Source organism: Hypomesus nipponensis, chromosome 17 (assembly GCF_054491055.1).
Source record: "Hypomesus nipponensis isolate SF chromosome 17, ASM5449105v1, whole genome shotgun sequence".
Classification (NCBI taxonomy): Eukaryota; Metazoa; Chordata; class Actinopteri; order Osmeriformes; family Osmeridae; genus Hypomesus; species Hypomesus nipponensis.
This window is the reverse complement of record NC_140377.1, coordinates 10,099,741-10,114,312: the sequence shown is the minus strand read 5'-3', so window position 1 is coordinate 10,114,312 and position 14,572 is coordinate 10,099,741. Positions and strand designations below refer to the sequence as shown.

The 14,572-nt window shown below is 46.5% G+C and overlaps 3 protein-coding genes across 10 annotated transcripts; 2 read left to right on the top strand and 1 right to left on the bottom strand.

The window, feature by feature from the left end:
- The first annotated feature begins 110 nt into the window (after positions 1–110).
- Positions 111–5,618, top strand: fbxw9 (F-box and WD repeat domain containing 9). Of its 8 annotated transcripts, none has more exons than XR_014731826.1 (10): positions 111–168; positions 481–572; positions 692–819; positions 909–1,056; positions 1,235–2,201; positions 2,343–2,491; positions 2,887–3,090; positions 3,331–3,396; positions 3,495–3,669; positions 4,593–5,618. XR_014731826.1 is itself a non-coding variant. In XM_084678224.1 (8 exons), the coding sequence occupies exons 2-8, from the start codon at positions 698–700 to the stop codon at positions 3,567–3,569; spliced, it is 1,731 nt and encodes a 576-aa protein (XP_084534350.1). In that variant the 5' UTR covers positions 111–572; positions 689–697; the 3' UTR covers positions 3,570–4,587. The 8 variants fall into 8 exon arrangements, 1 of the variants encoding a protein (XP_084534350.1); XR_014731824.1 differs by having other exon boundaries at positions 689–819; XR_014731823.1 differs by having other exon boundaries at positions 111–334; positions 689–819.
- Positions 4,666–5,125, bottom strand: LOC146253466 (guanine nucleotide-binding protein G(I)/G(S)/G(O) subunit gamma-12-like). Its single transcript, XM_084678226.1, has 2 exons — positions 5,027–5,125; positions 4,666–4,866 (listed from the first exon to the last, which is right to left on the bottom strand). The coding sequence occupies exons 1-2, from the start codon at positions 5,117–5,119 to the stop codon at positions 4,741–4,743; spliced, it is 219 nt and encodes a 72-aa protein (XP_084534352.1). The 5' UTR covers positions 5,120–5,125; the 3' UTR covers positions 4,666–4,740.
- A 332-nt stretch (positions 5,619–5,950) lies between the features above and the next one.
- dhps (deoxyhypusine synthase) lies at positions 5,951–10,702 on the top strand. The gene is made up of 11 exons (XM_084678225.1): positions 5,951–6,518; positions 6,615–6,807; positions 7,166–7,371; positions 7,604–7,768; positions 7,891–8,012; positions 8,382–8,478; positions 8,567–8,653; positions 8,890–8,995; positions 9,081–9,184; positions 9,496–9,621; positions 10,096–10,702. The coding sequence occupies exons 1-11, from the start codon at positions 6,375–6,377 to the stop codon at positions 10,186–10,188; spliced, it is 1,443 nt and encodes a 480-aa protein (XP_084534351.1). The 5' UTR covers positions 5,951–6,374; the 3' UTR covers positions 10,189–10,702.
- The last annotated feature ends 3,870 nt before the right edge of the window (positions 10,703–14,572 follow it).

Below are 14,572 nucleotides of genomic sequence, written 5' to 3'. Positions count from 1 at the left end.
AGAATAAAAGCTACATCAATACAAACAATCCAATATAATGGACTTTTAGGGTTTACTTGCTGTGACTCGTTGTTTAGTTGCCTTGTTTACGTCACTGGCGTCCTGGTTGTGGATGACGACACTTGGACGGCGCCGGAAGACGGAACCAATTGACTAAGACAACAGCTGGTGTGTGTTTGAAGAAGCTAGCAACTTAACTGTATCGAATTGAGAATGATCCTGATTGTAAAATGTGTTAAATAAAATGCCACGGTTTTCATAAATAACATAAAAGATGGAGAGTGTTTAGATGTGACAATCAGACCGTTCTCCGTTTGAGTGGTCGTAAGATCCAGTAAGTCAGCTACAGTAGCTTGAGTAGCTAGTGCAGTATGTGTAAGTTGTGAAGACAAGTGCTCGCCAATTCTGAACAAAGGTTGGCTCACTACAGTATTAAACCGACGATGGTAAAAGATAACTCGTATGCACCGTAATTGTTAGACTCATAGCAAAATGGCCACTGACTGATCAACATGACTGAACGAGGAGATCGTTGAGCTTGCGGCTGGAAGTTACTAAACAGTGCTTTGTGGGTAAGTGTTAGCTTGACATACACTTGGTCAGCCATAATTGTTAGCTGGTACACAATCCTTTTACCCACGATGCTAGTCAATTTTCTAACAATGTTTTCTACTCTCTACTGTCGTAGAAGGAGTGAATGTCGGAGCCACATATCAACGTGGAAGAGCAGGGGGCAGAGCTAGACAGACATACTGACTGTCAGCCGCTTGGACCTTCAACCGAGGAGTCGAATGAAACCCCCAGACCTGAACAGTTACGGTGTGTGTCTATTAGTGTCTTTTTGGATGTTGCTGTTTTGTCTTGATCTCATTTTCCAGATGACTCACAACCCTGTACTTGTCCCACAGGCTCTCTTCAGCGTCTTATCTCTCCTCTGCAGAACCAAGCCCTTCCCCTTCTGGGGAGGGAAGTGCCCTGCTATCGTTGCCGTGGGAGATGGTGGCTCGCATTGCCTCCCATCTTCCAGCTCAGTGTGTCATCACAGTCCTACCACGGGTGAGTGGGTTCCATTGACAAGCACACACACTGTGTGTGTAACACACTGCATAGCTGACAATGTCTACTGCTCTTCTTTTTTTTTTTATATACAAACATGCCCAGAGACTTTTTGATCCAGAAATTATTGTTAGGACCTTGAACTTGATCTTTATTGCCTCTCTATAACCCTGTACAGGTGTGCCATGCTCTGGGTAATGTGTGCAAGGACAGCACAGCATGGCAACTCCGAGCGCGCAGACTCACAGGCCCCAGGGCATGCTTCCCAGTGGGACCTAGGGACAACTTTGACTGGCCCACCGCTTGTGTTGAGATGGAGCAGCTGATTACCTGCTGGGCTGGTCAGGGGGAGTGGGCCACCAGAGAAGCCGAGAGAGAGGGGGATGGTGTGGGTGTTGAACGAGGGGCTGAGGGGCCAGAAGTGGGTGGTGTCCAAGGGGAAAAACCGGGCCAAGCCCAGGCGGGGGTAGAGGCACTGGCACAGGATGCAGGGTTTGTCCCAGAGGAAGTGAGGCAGGTAGCACCAGAAGATGGAGAGGGAGAGAGGCATCAAGATGGTGGTCCACCTGCTGGAGGGAGGCCGAGGGAGGGAGAGGAGAGGCAGGAGGCTGACATGGTGGAAGAGAGGGCGGCGAGAGGAGTGATGGAGGCCATAGAGGTGGAGGAGAGGGTGGGGGTGGCAGAGAGGCAGGAGGGGGGAGCTGTGGATCGAGAGAGAGAGCCAGCCAGGTCCCCTAGTCCTCCCCCGGCCCTGGAACATATCTCCCTCCCGTCAGGGCACATTGCTGAGGTTAACTCTGTGCTGCTGGTGGGGGGGGAGGGGGCGGTGTGTGCCTCAGGCTCACGGGACAGGAATGTCAACCTTTGGAACCTGCGGGAAGGGTCTAAGGGTGCGCTGCTGCGTACACTGGGGGGGCAGGGCCTCTTCAGTACCCACCTGGGGTGGGTGTGGTGCCTAGCGTCCCGCGACAACCAGTTGGCGTCTGGCTCTTTCGACAGCACAGTGAGGCTGTGGGACCTGGGGTCTGGGGGCACAGAGCAGGGCCTCATCAGGACCAAGGCCGCCGTGCTCTGCCTCTCTTTCCAGTCGGACGTGCTGCTGGCCGGCACCTACGACAAGAAGGTCAGCATCTACGACATCCGAGGTGAGTGTCGCGCACGCCACCAGGGTCTTTTCAAGTGGGACCCTATTTGAGCCCGTCGTCTCTCGCAGCAGAGCCGAATAACAGAAAAATAATGCAGAGCGTCTCCGTTTGACATCTGTCATACTGTTTTCTATCCGGCAGTGGCGGAGCCCCTGGTGAAAAGTCTCCGTCTCCATGGTAATGCAGTGCTGTGCTTGGCCGCCAATGAAAACTACATCATTTCTGGCAGCAAAGATCACACTGTGGCCATATATGACCGTAGGGCAGGAAAACCACTCCAGAAGCTCCAGGTGTGCGCGCACGTTCATATAAGCAAGGCTGTTACTGTGCACACCTGTTTTTCTCCGTTGGTTGTTCTCTCTATGCTCACTTCCTCTCTCTTCACTCTCTTCCTCCTTTATTCCCTCCTCTCTTTTTTGTGCTCCCTCCCTCCCTCCCTCCCTCCCCCCTCCCCCCTCCCTCCCTCCCCCCTCCCTCCCCCCTCCCTCCCTCCCTCCCTCCCTCCCTCCCTCCCTCCCTCCCTCCCTCCCTCCCTCCCTCCCTCCCTCCCTCCCTCCCTCCCTCCCTCCCTCCCTCCCTCCCTCCCTCCCTCCCTCCCTCCCTCCCTCCCTCCCTCCCTCCCTCCCTCCCTCCCTCCCATCCCTCCCTCCCTCCCTCTCCAATGCCTTCCTCCCCCTCCACCCAGCTGAGCTCCTACTTGCTGTCCATGTGCTACAGCGGCGGCGAGGTGTGGGCTGGAGACAACAGGGGCATGCTCCACTCCTTCTCCGTGAGCTCCGGCGCCCTCAGGCCCGTGTCGCAGTTTGACGTGGGACACACCTCGCTGGTCACTGGCATCCACAGGTCCCCCGGGACCCTGTACACCTGCTCCTCAGACCGCACCATCAAGGTACAGCGAGCTCCCAGAGGATGGACTTGCTATCACAGTCACAGATGTTTTTGTGTTTTGCTTGCATTAAGTGAACAAAGCATAGTGCTGTTATTCCTCTGTCCTTTTTCCTTTGTTTGACACGTTATGTCTACTTTTTCTTATGGCATCAATGAACTAACAACCTGTAATGTTTCGAGCCACCGTTTTTTTTCCCCCCCTTCTGTGATTATGGTCTAATGCGATCCTTGACTGTGCCAGGTGCATCTACCATGCGCCCCTCCAAGGACACTATGCACTCTGCGCCACCAAGCTAGTGTCAACGGGGTACGTCTTTCTGTCTTTGCCATTTCCCGAGACCAATGCAGACGGCACGCTTATGAGCTGACAAGATGTCGACGTCTTTTTCTCCCTCTCTCCTCCAGTTGAGCGTGGAAGCCGGGGTGCTGGCTATCGCTTCAGGGGACATGTGTGTCGAGGTTTGGAAAGCTCGTAAATAAGGCAGACGGGCAGACGGCCCAAGTTGGACAGAGAGCCTGGGCCACGCTCCCCACAGTCCACACTGCTGTCATGACATTGAAGTCATTCAAGACTGAAAAGGTGTTTGAAACTGACATTAGATTATCAATTAATATATGGTGTTGTTGTTTCCTTCTGGGAAAGGAGGCTGTAAGCATGTTTAAATGAAGGAGTTTGTGGCTAAATGTACCACTATGGTGTGTCCTCGTCCACCCTTTTCATCTAGCCTTTATTGGCTTCCAAAGTAATGAACTGGAGTATAGCTTTAAGGAGATGTTATTGTCCTTGTGTGTATACATATTCTTTCCTCATGGGGCAAGAACATTGGGTGAATACGTAAGTGATACTTAAAGCTTTAACAGTGCATTGTTTCAAAGGACTGATTCCTACGCATAGAAAAACTGGCATTTTGCCTTAAGCATTCCATATAGTGAGCCAAGAAGGTAGTGATAACTGATAACTTGTCTGTGGTCCGTAATATAAGATGATGTAAAAGACATACTGCTTTAAGCCGAGTCAAGTTGTGACATACCAATTGTCTTTGGTAGATCAGTATATGAATGTGGGGCCTGGTGACTAATTGTCACAGTTTCATAGTGTGTTGTCATTGAATCTTTCTCTGTAGTTTGGTCTTTGTAGATCTTGAGCATGTCTACCCATATAGGAGCAACTATATCTTATCAGACATGGTGAAGTGCCTCAACGTAGAAAGAGCAAATCCATTCATTTTGTCCAACCGACAAGCTTCTCCCTAGCTATTATTGTACAGGCTACTGTACTGTAGCTACTGTCACATTGTAGTATCTTAACAAGGACGAACATAAGGCAATTCCAACACTTTAATTCAGAAAATTGTGTTATTTTATTGTGAATTGACTGGATTGAAATGGAAGTCATCCCAACCCTGATATTAACAATGTTGATTCAACAAATTACTTTGTTACTGCGTGTATAAACTTTGTAATTTCTCCAATTTAAATAAACAAACATTCATTTCTTTACAGGCTGCTGTGTCCAAACCTGACATGTCAAGACACTATGCTACCTATCTAGAGAGATTGGAGAACAGTCCGCAGCAGAATTGTAACCATTTAGATGAACAATGAAGTGTAAATCTGTAACCTAGGCATCAGTGTCTAGAGTGGCGAGGGTCTACAACAACACACAGGTCTTCTTGTCCTTGAAGGGGTTGGAGGAGGCAGCGATGCCGGTGAGGAGAGGGTCACTTCGTTTGTGTTCTTGACAATACTGCACTAGCTCTGCAGCTGCCAGTGAAATCTGAGGGGGAGGATGTGGTGTGGATGCGAGAAACACACACGACTTAAAACTAGAACGTTGGATGGAAACTGCGACATAGAAATTGGGTAAAAAAGTTGTTATTGTATCCAATTAAATGTTAAACTCACCATGACAGAACAACACACACAAACGCACTCACCTTAATTCGATCTATGCTAGCTTCCACTCGTAGTTGTTCTACAGCCTTCCGTGCCTGTAACACGCTGTTGCTGCTGCACACCTTCCCTGACATTCTCTTCAGCAGAAGACACAAGCCCTGGTGGAGGTCAAATTATTTGTTTCTTTCCTCTCCCCAAATGTAGATCAAGGAAGATAAATCAGACCACTATAATGTGCATGGAATGGAATTCCCCAAAGTGAAAATGCATGTCCCACATACCGTTGATTCCAAGTACCAAACAAAGTACTATATGTCTATTGAAAAGAAATATGTATTGGAACCTAATGCATGAAGCTTGATGTTCATTTCTGACTGCGTGTGGGGTCTGGCCTCCTTTTTAACCTCTCCTCTCTTCCTCTGCTCTGTGGACTCTGCAGAGGCCACTTCAAAAGCTTATGTGAAGTGTGTCAGGAGTAAAGGTCACATGCACAGGTCTGGAAAATGTCACAGCTACATCACACGCATCCCTCACCATCAGACTGGATAAAAGGAAATTGTGGGAGATGGAATTAAGTAGCTCACACCTACGTACGTTTGATGCTGAGAAAATAAAACTAACTTTTAGAACTAAGGGTGTGCATATCGAAAAGAAGAACTCTAGTGTTTGTGTGCCTGCATGTGTATTGGCGGCGTAGGGTAAACATCTGAATACTAGTACTTACTACCGCATTATAACACTTGGCAACACTTGACAAGTGAGAACACATGTCTGCTAGATTTGAACCTTTGCGCTTTCCGTAGCACATATTACTTGTGCGCAGCGTGCAAGTCCCATGCGTTTTAGCCTATGGTTTTAGCTACAGTAGTAATTGGATACCTTTATTGCAATGAAATGACCATTTTTACCAGCATCCACTGATAAGACGACCACCCACTTATCTACAAAACGTGGTATGTTGCTTCGTTTGTCACTGTACATTAACAATATAATCTTTAGACTTCTGGCCTGTCACAAATGTAGCACTGACCGGCTACTGACAGTTTTGGTGTCCAATACAAATTTGCTCTGTCCACCAACCAAAAGTAGGCGGGACAGTTCTTTCTTTTAGCATCGCTGGCTTAGAAAACAGACGAAATACAATACTAGAAATCTTAGTTTGTAATTTACAGCTGCCCATGTTAAACCGGTGATTGAGCACATCAGTTAGTTTACAATTCAGATGGAGTCGGCCTGTAAAGTTGTAAACTAGCCATTGTAGAACTGGCTTTGTACCTTGCTAGTAAGTTAGCTTGGTAGTTCTTGAGTTTAGACATTGCTGCAGATAAAAGCATTCCTTTAAACATTTCTGTAGTCAAGTAGCCGCAATAAGCACTAAAGCAAAATAAGATGGCACCTGGGAGATCCAAGATTGTGGAACACTACATCATGCCTGAAGACACAGAGGGAAACTTCAAAGCTGTGTGCAGACACTGCAACCGATCAATAGCGTGCTCCAGGAAGGCTCTCTCCAATCTGCACGCGCATATAAAGGTAATACATTCCATACTGAAAATGTGTAATTGGGACTGATTTAACCTTATGAGTCATGAGTTAAGTGATAGACATTTGTATCCATCTTTGTTCCAGAGAGTACATCCTGCCCTCTTTGAGTCTATGCCCAGGGTGAAGAAATCAAGTCCAACCCATGCTCGCCCACTACAGAGCCCCACTCTGTTAGCTAATGCCATAGCAGAGAACATTGTGCCCTTAAGTCTTTTGGAGAGTCCATCATTCAAGAGGTTCTGTCAAACCCTGGACCCAAACCTGACAGTGCCAACTCGTAAGACCCTATCTGGCTACATTAACAGTCCATGTTGAGATGGAGCACAGCCTGTGTCTTCTGAGGTGGCATCTTCCATGTTTAGCGCTCTTCTGCCCTTCTGGGTGGTTATTCAAGCCAAGCTGCTGTCCGCTGATGGCACGAACTGGATCCGGTCTTTTGCTCTTTGAACCTGCCTCCCAAAACAAACCTTATTCTTATTTAGTAAGAGTAGCGTGAAATTGCAATGAAGTCCACTTAAATGAGTTGGGGTTGTAAGAAGTGCACCACGAACCTTCATTAAAACAGTAGCACATCTAAACGTTTTCCCTTGCATCCTTAATACATGCCTTCTCTTTTATTCTTGTTGTTTTATCAGAAGATAAAGTCATGGCAGACCATGCCCCCTCTGTGGCTATGGAGGCGGTGCTGAAGCCAAGCTCCGCCCTCCCAGAGGACATGCCCAAGATCCGGGGCTATGACTTTAACCAGGGGGTGGACCACCGTGCCCTTCTGCAGTCCTACATTACCACAGGCTTCCAGGCCAGTAGCATGGGTCAGGCCATCCAGGAAATCAACAAAATGGTGGGTAGAGGACCCGGCTGTTCGTATCTCAGATTGTATGTTATTATATTGGGTTGCCGAGGGCATATTAATAATGTTGATGTTTCCTACTGAAGAACTCTGCAGATGGATTACACAGTGCCATAGGCTGCTGAGTTGTTTGGATGTGGTTTTCATGGTAGCTGTCGACCTAAATGCTCTCAATGTTCCGTGGTAACGTGGTTCTCCCTGGCCTCTGCCCTCATAACCCCAGATTGACAAGCGTCTGGAGGCAGTGAAGGAGGAAGAGGGAAGTGAAGTCTCGTCAGAGCCTGCTTCTTCTTCCCAGTCAGGCTGCACCATCTTTCTGGGGTACACTTCCAACCTCATCAGCTCTGGAGTCAGGGAGTCTATACGCTACCTGGCCCAGCACAAAATGGTGAGACTACAACCCATTATAAAAACAACCACCAGCTCTCCACAGAAGTCTCATCCACTGGATCAGAGTGATAAAGAGGTTTCACTTCTAACGCTCTACCTCCCCCCACCTGGTCTGTCTAGGTGGATGTGATAGTGACCACAGCTGGAGGTGTAGAGGAGGACCTCATCAAGTGTATGGCCCCCACCTTCCTGGGAGAGTTCAGCCTGTCAGGCAAGGAGCTGCGCCAGAGAGGCATTAACAGGTAACATCGCCATAGAAACGGGTAACATCGCCATAGAGAGGATCTAGACTTGGATCTCACCTGAAAGAGCTCAGTGGAACGGTACAAGAGTGACTTTGGCGGTTAAAGAAAGGCTCAATAACGATAAAAGGAGGGAGGGAGGGAGGGAGGGAGAGGGGAGAGGGGAGAGGGGGAGATATGGGTGGGTACTAATTATTAATCCCCTCAGGAAAATTGTGGTAAATCCGCTGGGCACTGCGGTCTGGACTGCAGGAATTGGTCGTTACTGTTTTATAGTGTTGTTTCTCATCCTCACACTTCCTCTTCGTTTCCTTGTTTTTCTTTGTCTTTGCTCTTTCTCCCTCCCTACCTCCCTCCTTACCCATATAGAATAGGGAACCTTCTGGTGCCCAATGACAACTACTGTAAGTTTGAGGACTGGCTGATGCCCATCCTGGACCAGATGGTGCAGGAGCAGACAACAGAGGTGGGGCTTTGTGACAAGACCATGATGCCAGCATGTATTGTGACCTGGCAAATGGCCAGTTTGACCTCTGACCTCCTACCATCTTCAGGGTACACACTGGACGCCCTCGAAGATGATCCACAGGCTGGGGAAGGAGATCAACAACCCGGATTCTGTCTACTACTGGGCCTACAAGGTGAGATCTGAACCCGCTCCTCTTTGACATTGCAGAGCACTAAAGATGGCCGGAGACACTATGAATTCAACTTAAAGGACTATTGCACGTTAAAGAATGTATTAAATGTTTTCAAGGGCATTTCTACTATATTGTGATATAGTGTATAATGACAGGAAATGTTAGAGAGACGCTTACCGCAGCTGTGGACTACTGTACGCCTATCGTTGATCTATTTTGTCGTCTTTGGGGTTCAGAATGACATCCCGGTGTTCAGCCCTGCTCTGACTGACGGCTCTCTTGGAGACATGATCTACTTCCACTCCTACAAGAACCCTGGCCTGGTGCTGGATATAGTGGAAGGTCAGAGACGGGGAGGGCCATCACCATTTAACAAGAAGTTAGTACATGGTCGCTAGTAGTGACACTCACGAACAGTATGTTTCAGATATTCGCAGGTTAAACAGCAGAGCTGTGTTTGCCAAGAGCACAGGGATGATCATTCTTGGAGGAGGGCTGATCAAGCACCATATTGCCAACGCAAACCTCATGGTGAATACATTCAGTGACTTTAGCAGATCTTTAGTTTTATTTTTGTTTACTTGTTTGTTATTTTATTGCCATTTTGTTTTCCAGTGGTTGATCAGTTTAGTTTGGTTATGGTGCTTTTGAAAGTTTTAAATTGGATATGAATACCATATTCTTTTATTTCTAGTTCTCAGTACTTTGTGTAATTTCAATTTTGAATTCTTAAAGGCGGAATCTTAATTTCAACTTTGTTTTCATTCTATATGATTTGTGTTTTGTTCCTCTGTGTCTCTCTTTTCTTTTCTCTCGCTCGACCACTTCCGCCTCCTCCTCAGAGGAACGGAGCAGACTACGCTGTGTTTGTGAACACGGGCCAGGAGTTTGACGGTTCTGACTCAGGGGCCCGGCCTGACGAGGCAGTGTCCTGGGGGAAGATTCGTATGGAGGCTAAGCCCGTCAAGGTACCTCAACGGCACTACGACCCTCTACCAGACCCATCACCAGATTAATAAGATCCTATACTGCAAAAACTCTCCATCTAGCTGAGTGTGATCATCTTGGTTTTTAGATCTTAAATCTTATTGGACTGGTTTCTAGTGTTCTTGTTGGACTCGTGTTTCTAGTTCTAATAGTGACTTAATTTATGTAAACTACACATTATTTTGTAAAACAATTTTCTTACTGCACTTGTATCCAAATTAACTTGGTATAAGCATAAGCAAGTTCATAACTAATATTGAACTTGCATACATTTACATACCATTTGATATATGTATTTTTTTATTAGATTATTTTCACAGACTTTTACCAATTTACTCAATCTAAAGTTTTGTTGCACTGTGTGCAAATCATATTTAATGGAGTCTCATGCCACCATTGTTGTCCTAAGCAGACTGGGCTGGTAAACTAGATGTTGTTGTTCCTGGTCCCACCAGGTGTACGCTGATGCCTCCATAGTCTTCCCCCTTCTGGTAGCTGAGACGTTTGCCCTCAACGCCGACCGCCTGATGGCCGACAGGAAAGACTGAGGGAATCTCCCCTACTTGACACACGCAGCACGTCTGGAGTTCTCTCAATTCTCTCAAGTTTCAATACTATTTATTTTAATGTATTTTTTTATAGCAAAAAGTATGTCAGACCAGAATCCAGCCCTACACTTAAAGCAGGGCTCCAGGACCTGGTGAAAAGGGGAAGAAAGACATAAAGTGACACTGAAGTCAAGTTTACTGTGACACAGCACAGTAAGTGTGCGCACAAACACACACACTGTCTATGCCCTGGTTGTATGAGGTTTGTTTAGGATGAGCCGAGGGTTTAGCATGGTGTACATTACCAAAGATGGGCGGTGTAATAAACTGTTATACATGAGACAGAGCAAGTAAGTTAATTATCGCAATTATTAGGCGGTTATCTCACTCGGATAAAAGTAATAATTTTTGTTTTTCTGTCTCAGTTAAAAGTTGTATGTATTTAACTTAAGAGAGAAACACCTTGGCGGTGCATAGATCCCATCTCTGTTTACACAAGGGATTAATGTGATGATCGTATAACTCTTGTTTTTACATGATCTTCCCTCACCTGCGCTTGTCCTAAATATGACTTAAATAACATGGCTGTACATGTAAATAAATACAAATACTGGGATGGTGTGTGTGTTTAAGTGGATATTGACCAAACGCTGTAATGCCTGATAGATCCATAAGGGGACTCCAGCACCTCATCTAGTGTCGTCAGTCGTGATTGTAACTGGAAGGAGGCATCGTCATTGTGAACCATCAAGTAGATTATGATGAGTGCTGTGGGCTCATCTCTGGTATCCCAAAATAGGACTGCTGCACCAAGTGCCTGCGTATCCAACAGCAGTTCTTAGATTGGGTCAGTTTCATACAATGACGTCACACCTATGGACTACCTTTTATACAGCCAAGGTGTGGCAGAAGGTCTGGCACTGGCTCGTTTTGTAGACTAGGTGAGAGCGCTTTGAGTTCAAGTGTGTTTGTGACGCTGTGGGCTCTGAGGAATGCAAGGTCCTGTCAGGTGACAACTCCACCAATCACTGGGCTGCTGTTGGGGGTGAGGCTCCTCCCCCTCCGCTCCCCTGGAGAACTCAAGAGGGAATTTAAAATTGCATGCGTGGTTTATTCTGTGACGATGTCTGTCAGCACTAACATGCGTGCAGAACACATGGTCTGAGCTGCAGTATTTTCAATAAGAATCAAGTTCCTTTCATAATAATACTTTTTTATTCACCTTGCAAAGTGTCTAGGAAAATCAAAGTTTTTGTGACCAGGTTTTAGTGAGAGACCTAGAACTTTTCTAGTGGTGACAAAGTGTTGTTCCTTGTTAGAACAGTGTTCTTCTATGGGAACTAAACCCTCTGGTATGTAATATCGGTCCCCTGACTTCCCATCCACGTCATCCTCCCCTCTTAATAATATTTGCAACCTTCAAAATTTGGGAGCTTCCAAATTGTCCCAAGTAGCCCCGAGCGGTAGGGGAAATGTGTATTTGTCAGTTTCATATTTAGCAAGCACTGTGTGACCTTTCCTTCCTGGATAGAGAGGCGGGTAAAAAAGAGAATATATAAGTGGGATAAGGTCAACTTTCCCGAAACCTCAGCCCAATGTGTCCTTTCCTGTCAGGGCGTTTCTCTTTCTGCTTAAACTGCTTTTCCATTCAATGTTTCGTTCATTTCCTATTGGCTGTTTGCTTCTGTGGTGCTGTGTGTGCATGTGTGTGCATACTGTAGAGTGTGTGCGTGTACTGTAGAGTGTGTGTTTACCTAAGGCTTGAAGCTGGATTGACTGTACAAAGGCCTCCCTGTATGGACTTTCCATCACCTATGGATGCTTATGTTTGTTTAACTTTTTTTTTTTTATCAATGGTGACAGGGAGAGGGAGTGACTGAAAGAAGGAAGATAGTGCTTGGGTAGTGACTGTATGTGTCCACGTTTGACATATTTCTTTGTATTTTTCATTTGGAGTTTTTGCGTGTGTGGGTGTATATTTCCGTGCTCATGTATGTGTGTATGATTGTTAATTCGGAAGTACTCACAGTGTGTGTGTGACAATCTGCTTTGTGCTGGCCAGAACTGTGTGTGTGTGCGAACATAGATGAGTTGCAGTCACGCTATGATAATGTTGTGTGGCTTCTGTGGACAGAGTCCACAGTGTTAGCCCCCTCTCCTCTGGAACAATCAGCAGTCTGTGTGATGTGGCTGGGCACTGCAGTCATAGTGGCAATTATGTCTGTGCTGCAGCCCGAGTGGCAGCTTTCTACTGTGCGAAAGGGAGGCAGGGAGGGAGGCACGAGGAAAAAGGGAAGGCACGAGGAAGAAGGGGAGGCAGGAGAGAGGAGGGGAGGCAGGAAGGCAGGCGGGCAAGAAGAAAGAGCCCAGAGAACATGATGCGCATGAAACGTGATAAGCAGCTCCACAGCTGTAGGGTGGAGTAAAAGCGTTGGGAAGTCTGTTGTGTGTGTCTGTGTGTGTATGTATCTATCTGTGTGTATGTATCTATCTGTGTGTGTGTGCATGAAACTCCCTATCAAAGAGCAATGTCCTGGCTTCTTATCTTTCTCTCCACTGTTTACCTGTTATGTTGCCATGGGAACTCCCGCCCAAGCACCCTGCCAGGCTAACCTGCAGGTGAGTTGGGGCGTGTAAGGGAAAAATGGCACATGCCAACTAAAGTGTATATACATGGGTGTTTGTGTGTGGGGGGGTTCAAAGTGAAAGAGAGAAGGACTGAGAAAGAGTGTAGCACATGAAAGGAACTAAGAGAAAGACAAAGATTGAGAAAGAGAACAGATGAGAGGGGAGAAGGGGGTTCACCTTAGCTGCCTTCTCAGAAACAGGAAGTGCAGCCCTGATGCACGTATCCCTCGCTGACGCAACCAACTGCCACTGCTGACAGACAAGGCGTTGGTTGCCTCGGTGACAACACAGGGAGCACAAACATTCAGACCGGCAGTAACCTCTTTATCAGCATCCTTATCATTACTGCCATTATCACCCTGGTAACGATGGTGGACTGCAGCCTCAGCTGTCGCAGGGAGGGCGGGGGGGAGGGATGGCGGAGAGACGAGGACGATGAACCTTGTTCCTCCAGTTGAACACCTGGAGCACCTTGTGTGATCAGCTGCCATGTTAGCCCACAGTGTCGTGTATGGTGCATATCTCATGTGTTCAGAAACACTTCAATCTCCTAGGCAACCATGGAGGCAGACATCCTCTGAGAAAATGTCCCATTGTGCAACAGACCACAACCTGATCTGAAACTGTAGGGGGGTTTGTGCCATATGATTGTCACAACCCCATCCCCTTGAGCTGATTTCCCTGTCTGTCTGGTTTGTATTGTGTTTTGTGTTACGTTCCTGAACGTACCCCGTTCCGGTTGCTGGGCAACAAATCGTCTCTCACCTGTTCCTCTTCAGCAATAAATACACCTGGTCCTGATCATCATCACTACTCTACTCGTTTCTGCACTGCAAAAACTCTACATCTGAGTGTGGTAACTTGTTTTTAGATTTTAAATCTAGTTAGGTTTGTTTTGGGTATCAATGGATTATCTAGTGACATGATATTAGCACACATTATTTTAAGAAATCTCATCAGGGAACATTTTCTTGCTTCCAAATGTACTTGTTTTAAGTATAAGCAAGCTCTTTTAAAATATTTTGATGGGGCATTCCTGCCATGTACAACATTTGCGTAATTGTATATTAGTTGATCCTCTGTTATCAGTAAACACCCATATCTTAAAACCCCATTCATAGTATCTCACAGAATCATCACTCATTATCATTAAGTAATTACATTGTAAAAAAACTATTAACATCTGTCTCTACAATGTTGACTCTCGGGGTGTGAATACAGGTGTACAGTGGATGAAGTTATTGTCAGCTATGACGTTTGAACCCGAGTTGCACAAGAGTCGTTCGATTTTTTCTGCTGTGTGGCCTCTCTGGAATTTACGATTTTAGCCTGTTGTTCCCCAATAGACGTCAACAGTGTTGTGAAAGGTGGCAGATTTCACCACAGAGACAATTCCATCGTAAAGCAAGACAGAGCACAGAAGAGAAAGATAATGGGGTGAGAACGATGCACGCACAGTTTTCAGACAGAGGACCTCATTAATCAAACTCTTTTTGCAAGTTATACCTGGCGTCAGCCAGTCTACCAGTGATGACAAACATTACAGACACCACTCAGACACTCACAATAGAAGTATCTTCAGTTTATTTCATTCTGGCAGCCAATCACAATTCACATTAGTACACAAATGAGCATGAGTAAATTCACAGTATTGGAATTCACGGTCAAGGATGACTTTCCTGCACAGTATACGGTCACAGCACACAGTCCAGTTTTGGTAACAACACAACCTTCAGGTCCATTAAGTGCTGTTGAA